Source organism: Squalius cephalus, assembly GCF_949319135.1.
Source record: "Squalius cephalus genome assembly, chromosome: 17".
Lineage (NCBI taxonomy): Eukaryota > Metazoa > Chordata > Actinopteri > Cypriniformes > Leuciscidae > Squalius > Squalius cephalus.
Genome location: NC_137138.1, coordinates 6,410,436 through 6,419,048, shown reverse-complemented (window position 1 = coordinate 6,419,048; position 8,613 = coordinate 6,410,436). Strand labels below are relative to the sequence as shown.

Here is an 8,613-nt window from a genome sequence, read left to right as displayed (position 1 = left end):
TCAGCAAACTATATTTTTTTTTATTTAGTGGAAATTTAGTTTGTAGGACAAATGCAAAACAACAGGTGAAATTTTCCTTTTTGATTAATTAAATAATGATCATAGGCTATACTTGTTTCTTCTGGACATGATGATGATTTCATCATTTTTTATTTAAGAAAAAATATATTGCACTTTTTTACATCTTGAAGATTTAAAAATGAACCCTGAAATAAGGTGATGAATACATACATTTTCCTGTATAAATTCAGTTTATCACATCTGAACACAATCTAGTACAGAAAAAAACAAGCTATATATTCAGTAAAGAGTGTCTGATTGTAGAATGTGAAGATCTGCTGTATTCAGTGCATCATGAAGTAGGAGAGCAGAGAACAGCAGAGGAACAGGAAGCTCTGGGTGACACTCTGAGCCCCGTTACACAGGTTCCCCGCACAACATGTGACGTTCTGAACATTAGGAATAAATGTGGCGTCACAAACAGATTTAGACGCACAGCCTTTTACAACCAATGACTGACCTCCAAAAGTCCCTGGTGAAAAGAAAGAAAACAAAGGTTAGGCTGGCAGTAGCTGTATGTGATTTGTATCAAATATTTAAATTGATGGTGGAGAAACAAAATGGAAATCCTTTTCCAGATTCTCACCTGTTGCTTTAATGCAGCGATCTTCTTCAGTCCCTGAACAGCTCACTGTGTTTGAGCAGCTCTTATCATCACAATAGTAACATTTCCTTCCATTGGGGATGTTAGAGGGATCTACAGGAGGGAAACACTTATTAGTTTAATTTGATTTTTTTGTATATAAAATATAATATCTAATGTAACAACACTCCTTTAGCTGCTCCATTCAATCAGTTCACAACAGACGAGCCACACCCTGCTTTTTATTTCCTGATTGAATGTCCTTTGCAAGTAAAATTAATGTTGACTATAATAGTCATTTGCACAAGGTCAGTAAAGCACAATACCTGGAGCATCTTGGACGTTACACTGGTCTGTGTTACAGCAGGAAGAAGACAACTTTGAAATGCCGAAGTTAATGGACCCACTTTGACAGTCAACAGCACAATCTTTAGCCATCACTTTTACACTAATTTGACCTAAAATATGAATTAAACAGATAAGACCAGTACATGTTATTTTGATGGAATAATTATAAATATGTAAAAAAGTTTTTTAGCAAAACAATCGGATAGAAAACAAATTAAACAGCAGAAATAAACAGACTATTCTGTGATTGATTTAGTAAATTCTTCCAAGAAAACAAGTTTTATGAGAAGTTACATTTACACCACTCGATCTGTCATGCTGGTCTTACCTTGTGATACCACTGTTAAACTCATGCACTTGGAAGATCCACTGGGACATGTTTTTAACTTCTGATCGGCACAAGAACCCGTCACACTCGTGCAGTCATAACAGCTGAGAGAGTGTCCTTTAGTAATAAAACAGACAGTGAGAGAGAGATCCAATGAAAAAAAAAATGAAAATATGATAAACACTATTTGTCTTCGTACCTGCAGTAAAAAGAATGAAGAGAAGAAAAACTGAGATTTGCAGATCCATCTTTGATCAGGAGGAGAATGAAACATCATGCCACCGAAACGGTGCTCATTTTATAGCTTATCAAAAGGGGAGGATCTTTATGGGAAAATAAAAATGGAAAAACAGAAATTACACAATTTACTTTAACAATAAACTGAAGTTTGATAAGGAAATTACAAGCGCTTTGCAGGTCTACCTATATTCTTAAATTGATAGTTCACCCAAAAATCATTCACTCGCCCTCATGTCATGTATGACTTTTTTCCTCAGTAGAACATAGACATGTTCTAGAAGAAAGTAAAAGATCTTCTTGTGTTCTGCAGAAGAAAGAAAATCATATAGTTTACATAGACTTTAGGGATTTGTGGCCATTTGTGGAGGAGGATGGAAAGTTATTGAGAAACCAGTTTAAACACTGAAGGATTGTAATAGCTGCAGTTACAGTAAGTAGTATATGATCATATATAAACGTCCTGATCAAACAGAACCATACGTTTGATTTCCTCTGAAATCAGGAACAATCAGACTTGAGACATTGTAAAACACAAAAACAGCCTTTAATGATCTAGAACACCAGAGCTTCATCAATTTGATCACGTTTTCAAGCACATGACTAAAAGAAGTAATCCATTTCCCAAGCTTCATGTCATCTGTAGGTTACAGGGATGCTGGAGGCTATTGGGTAAACTTTCTTTTTCTTTCTCTGTTAATATCTTATTTGAGGTTTTTAACAAGTAGAATGAAAGCAAGAACAACAGTGGGCTAACATAAATAAAGCACAGAAAAAATGATTTACAAATTGTTACTTCTCAAAAGTATAGACTCTATTTGTATAACATGAGATATTTCTGTTACCATATTCATTTATATAAATGTATATATATATTTGCAAGGATCATACACAGCGATTATATATTTCACTGCAAGAGCAACATCATTTGTGTGAAAGATGTGGTAAACTCTTCTGGGAATAGTGAGATTCAACATGCAAATGCATATTGTAGTGACAACAATAAAAATGTAATTTTTTATTCAGACCTAATGAATTGTTAGAGCTGCAGAAAGATGGTCTGAGGCAAATGTTGATGAAAGTAAATAGTCTTTTTTTTTTTTTTTGTGATCTGCATAAATTTCAATGATTTATACATGTTAGATCAGATGATCTCAATCAACCTTTTGTCATTGCATGCAATATTGCATTGCGACACACAGGTTTAAAGAAGTATGGTGGTGGTTTCCTGTTTTACAGTTACTTGTTTTGCAAGAGAAAAAAATCCGTTGACCTCTGAATGTTTTAGCATTGTTGCGCTGATTGTTATTCAGTCAAACCACAGTAGAATGAATTGAAAAGCTTATGACATCAAACTGTGAATTAATTTACAGTTTTTCTCAATCGATTTGACACATTTCTCCAAACTCAGGTCACTGTTCTCAAAACAGTTAACACGGTGATCTGGACACTTTGTAATTGTCCTAAACAGGTTGTAAAATTTCCTTTATTTCATGCAAATTACAAATCACATTCTCAAATGTTTTCACATTATTCAAACAGCCAACCAAATCTTTTATATCAGGATAAAACAATTGCAGCTCTTTTTATTGGTTTAAATCCCAATTTTTCAAACACAACAAACAAAACTCTGTTATTTTTTTAATTCTCAGTTGCACTTGTAATGTTCTCAGTTAGCGCCAAATAAAAATCTGCTGAGTTAGTACCGTAATACACACAACACAGGCGATGAAATTTCCTAATTGTTTACACAGCTATCTCAATTACAAAAACTATAAAAGGGGAAAAGAATAATGACCAAAAAAAAGAGGAATGGGAAAAGGAAGAAATGTAAGAGTGAAAGATTTTGGAGAGGATAGATGAAGGGTAATATTGAGAGGGAGAGGAAGAGTGGAGGAGGTAGAAAGAGATGAGGGGAAAGGAATATATGTTATAGGAAGAGGAGATGGAGCAAGGAGAGTTGAGGATTTAGGAGAAGCAAGAAGAGCTGAGGATGTAGAAAGAGGGAGAAGAGATGGTAGAGGACGGCAATGGTAATGTATTAGTGGATTAAAATATAAGAAGACATGGATAGAGGGGAAGTATGTATTAGTGGAAAGTCTTGTGAAGAGTCTAGTGTCTTGGAGCCGCACAACACAAAGGCTTCTACATTTAACTTCCTCAATGAAATCCACTTTCCGCAGGGTGATCAGGAGCAAATTGAGCGAAATTGTGTAGTTTTTTGGGACTATTTCAATTTCACCATTCAGCACTGGTGCAAGAGTAGTTTGAGCATCACCCACATTTCAGGATGGTGTTCCTTCCAGCATATTCTGCTCTTGAAGATGGAAGGTATATGATCACAACCATTACATTACAACCAAGTAAGTCTTCAAGCGATGGGAGAGGCCTGTGGAGAAGTTGAGGCCCATGGATGGATCCAGTATTCAAGGCTTTTTTCCCCACGATCCTTGACTCGTGAAATTATACGCTGTGATGTTGATGACATTTTTGACCAGATGTAAATGAGAGGCAAGATCTATAAAGTTCATTGATTCAATGATTGCAGTAAATTTATTTATTTATTTACTTATTTACAAAAATTAATCGTTATACAACTAAACTCATCATAAAGGAACTTTGAAGAACACAATTACATTATTTTCATTCATGTATTTGTGTATACAGCTGAATTTATCATCAGATCCAACATTTGAAGTGGATCAAAACCTTTCATCAAAGTTATATATGACTTTTGAACAATACCCGTTCTTGTCTTAGGACAACTTTGATGAACTTATCCACTTTTGATCCACTTCAAATGTTGACTAATATAACTTCTAAATCATAAAGGTATCTAACAATCAAAGGTGGCAAAAGTAGACACATTCTTAAGTATAGATATAAGATATTAAGTATATAAAATTACCCATTCTTTCATGTCCTGGATAATTGTAGACCAATAGTAGCCAGCAATAACCCTGTTTTGAGTGCCTCTGACGCCACTATGATTGCCAGTCCCAGGGTTATTGTGGCACTCTGTAAGAACAGACCTCTTTTTTCCTCTGACAGGACAAATAGCCTCATGTAGACCTACTGACATATCTGTAGAAGAGTCTGTCGTCTGTTTTAAAAGGAACCAAGAAAACATCTGAAAGAGTTAAAAGTAAATAGAAAAAGATCATATTACTATTTGACATCTGACAGATTAAACTACTTTAAAGTCACTTGTATATTAATACCCAGATATGGGAGCTGAACAAGTACAGTTAACATAACTTGATATTTTAAACAAATTTGTGAATTTAGCACATGAGGTTGTCCCAGTCAGTCAGGTCTCTTCTTCTTTTTTTTTTTTTATTATAAAATATCCCGGTTCTTATACCCCCGGTTTCACAGACAAGCCATAAGCTAGGCCTGCCAAATTCTCTGAAATGCCTTTGGAGACGGCTTATGGTTGAGAAATGATCCATTGCACGTTACGACAGCTGTTGAGGTAAAATTCAAAGAGCTCACAGCGACGCCATCTTGCCCCTCCTTTATTAATTCAAGTGGAGGTGACATATTTCCTGTTTGAGAGTGGAGCTTCAGTCGCCCACAGTCTGCAGCCAGACCCTTCTCAAATTGAACCATTCAACTCTCCCTTTTACGGTTTATATGGCACAGAATAAACATGAATGGACATCAGAAGGTGTGTTAAAATATACAGTTGCTACAACTTACTGAAATATATAATCTCTTGTGTAATTGCCATGTATCAATCGCGGAAAGACGTCAGTAATTGCTTGTGTGAACGTTAAATTTACCTCAGTAAAGTCGTTCAGTAGCTTGTCATCTAGAAAAAAATAACTCAAGAGGGTATCGCAAAATATGTTATATGTATTAATTATTTTAATGATTGTATTCAACTGTTCTTTATTTATTGTTAATGAATTTGAGTGTAGGCTACCAATTTACATTGTTCACAGCATTAGTTGAGAATTTTTTCCTTTAGAATAATTGACGTAACGTTATACCTGAAATATTTCCAAATTAATCAATATCGAAGCGAATGGAGATTCAGAATAAAAACAAGACTTTGTGATTCTGAATTGAATCGTGAAATCTGGATCAAGAGCTAGACCTTCATCTCATGATGTATTACAGTTGCATGATGTATTGTTAGCTAGTTACACACTTAAAACAAATATTATTTAGCAAAAGTATTCAGCATTTTATTTTACTTTTTTGCATTAAGTGGAAATGTAGATTTTTGTAAAGGCTCCTTTAAGAGAGGACTTTTATTCTGACATTGATTCGTGCATCATCTTCTGACTGAGCTCCCTCTTGACTGAAGCGGCCGTGCCGTAACGTTAACGCCCTGCTGAACAGATATGTTGCGTCGATGGTTGAAAGGACATTTATTCCTATTTATCTGTGATATTTTCTGCAGAAGTTACATTGAGGTGTTAGACATTGGGCTACAAGTAAGCCTGCCTTATGTTTGTGTTCATAGAGATCGATATTGAGTTATTTATAACTGCGTCACACACGCATGTCCGGACATGCCCGCAACTTTTTGTTCTGTTAGTCTAGCTTAATGACGCTGTTCCATATGTGATTATTTCTTCTTTATTGAGATGTATATCACTGGTTTGGTTTTCGATGATTCCTTTGTGATGTGATTTTGATATTTTGAGTTGTTTATACCAAACGAGCGATTATAATCTGATGTGCTGCGTTATCTATAGAGAGTGATTTTTATGTAAATGATTATGGTGGTCTATAATGTATAATGTGACACCTTATTTTCCTTTATTGGATTGTATAGCCTATTCCATGGTGAAATGTTACTGATGAGGATTTAGAATGCTTTGGTTGCCTTTATGTCAATGGATGTTTATTATTGTTTATTACATGGCTTGGTTGAATTCTAATGTAGAATGCGGTCTGTTATGTAAGGGATAATGTAGAGCGAGGTGGTTGCTATAGCGATTACAACCCTGACAGGGGTCTTGAATCATCCTGAAGGGGTTGTATTTGCTATAACAACCGCCTCGCTCTACATTATCCCGCTTATTACATGGCTACCTACCAAATAAATCAATAATTTCACACAAAATATTGATTTAAAAAGGAGTTTATTGATTTAAAAACTATTGTATTGCTTCCGCTAAAGAAAATAGTCCGTTCCGTCTCTACGGTTAGAATCCTGCGTCCATAGCAACGCTCTGTTTTTCATGACAACGGTATGTTATACTTAGCAGCGGTCTGTTATCAAGAAATAACAGCCCGCATTCTACATTAGAATTCAACCAAGCCATGTAATAATTCTTGATAACAGACTGTTACTAAGTACAACACACGGTTGCCATGAAAAACAGAGCGTACATTCAGATCCAGGCAGTCAAAGTCTCCCAGGGGACAAATGCAAGGTTTGTGGGACAAATGCAAAACAAAACAGGTGAAAATGTTTCTTTTTTAATAAGTAAATAATGATCATACTAGTTTTTTCTGGACATGATGATGATTTAGTACTTTTTTTATTTAAAAAAAAAATATTGCACTTTCTTTTGGACTTCTTACATCATGAAGATTTAAAAATGAACCCTGAAACAAGGTGACGAATACATACATTTCCTGTATAAATTCAGTTTATCACATCTGAACACAGTCTAGTACAGAAAAAAAACAAGATATTATTAAGTTATTATATTCAGTACAGCGTGTCTGATTGTAGAATGTGAAGATCTGCTGTATTCAGTGCATCATGAAGTAGGAGAGCAGAGAACAGCAGAGGAACAGGAAGCTCTGGGTGACACTCTGAGACCTGTTACACAGGTTCCCCTCACAACTTGTGACACTCTGAGCCCCGTTACACAGGTTCCCCTCACAACATGAGATGCCCCCAACAGAAGGAATAAATGTGGCGTCACAAATAGATGTAGTCGCACAGCCTTTTACAACGGCTGACAGGCTTTCAACAGTCACTGATGAAAAGAAAGAAAACAAAGGTTAGTCTAAGCTGGCAGTAGCTGTATGTGATTTGTATCAAATATTTAAAATAAATGGTGGAGAAACAAAAATAACAATCTTCGTCCTTTTCCAGATTCTCACCTGTTGCATTAACACACCGATCTTCAGTCCCTGAACAGCTCACTGTGTTTAAGCAGGTCTGTCCATCACAATAGTAACATTTCCTTCCATTGGGGATGTTAGAGGGATCTACAGGAGGAAAACATGTACTAGTATAATATAATGTAATGATATATTATATTATATATATAAGTGGTAAGATATAATGATCCATTCAGTCAGTTCACAACAGACAAGCCACACCCTGTATTTCATTTCCTGATTGAATGTCCTTTGGAAGAAAAATTAATGTTGACTTTAAAGAAGATAGTCATTTGCACAAGGTCAGGAAAGCACAATACCTGGAGCATCTTGGACGTTACACTGGTCTGTGTTACAGCAGGAAGAAGACAACTTTGAAATGCCGAAGTTAATGGACCCACTTTGACAGTCAACAGTACAATCTTTAATCTTCGTTTTGAAACTAAATTGATCTAAAATATGAATTATACAGAAAAGACCAGTACATGTTATTTTGATGGAAAAATTATAAATGTTAAAAATGTATCAGTTTTCTTATTTCAAATGTTTATAATAATACAATTGCCACTGTTAGCAAAACAATCGGATAGAAAACAAACAGCAGAAATAAATAAAATATTCTGTGATTGATTTAGTAAATTCTGTTATATGAGAGTCACAGTTATATGAGAAGTTACATTTACACCACTCGATCTGTCATGCTGGTCTTACTTTGTGGTATCACTGTTAAACTCATGCAATTGGAAGATCCATTGGGACATGTTTTTAACTTCTGATTGTCACAAGAACCCGTCATACTCACGCACTCATAACAGCTGAGAGAGTGTCCTTTAGTAAAAGAAAAAGAAGGAAAGAGACATCAATTATCTGTATTTGTACCCAGTAACATCACATACACTATTTGTCTTCGTACCTGCAGTGAAGAGAGTGAACAGGAGAAAAACTGAGAGTTGCAGATCCATCTTTGATCAGGAGGAGAGTA

The 8,613-nt window shown here is 35.3% G+C and overlaps 2 protein-coding genes across 2 annotated transcripts; both read right to left on the bottom strand.

The window, feature by feature from the left end:
• Positions 1-318: 318 nt before the first annotated feature.
• Positions 319-1,567, bottom strand: LOC307144655 (urokinase plasminogen activator surface receptor-like; the record flags this gene model as incomplete). Its single annotated transcript, XM_079847200.1, has 5 exons — positions 319-532; positions 647-757; positions 970-1,101; positions 1,320-1,436; positions 1,519-1,567. 5 exons carry the CDS (start codon positions 1,565-1,567, stop codon positions 345-347), a joined length of 597 nt encoding a protein of 198 aa, XP_079703326.1. The 3' UTR covers positions 319-344.
• Positions 1,568-7,248: 5,681 nt separating this feature from the next.
• LOC307144345 (urokinase plasminogen activator surface receptor-like) lies at positions 7,249-8,613 on the bottom strand. Its single transcript, XM_079846659.1, has 5 exons — positions 8,545-8,613; positions 8,343-8,459; positions 7,952-8,083; positions 7,632-7,739; positions 7,249-7,504 (listed from the first exon to the last, which is right to left on the bottom strand). Exons 1-5 carry the CDS (start codon positions 8,591-8,593, stop codon positions 7,275-7,277), a joined length of 636 nt encoding a protein of 211 aa, XP_079702785.1. The 5' UTR covers positions 8,594-8,613; the 3' UTR covers positions 7,249-7,274.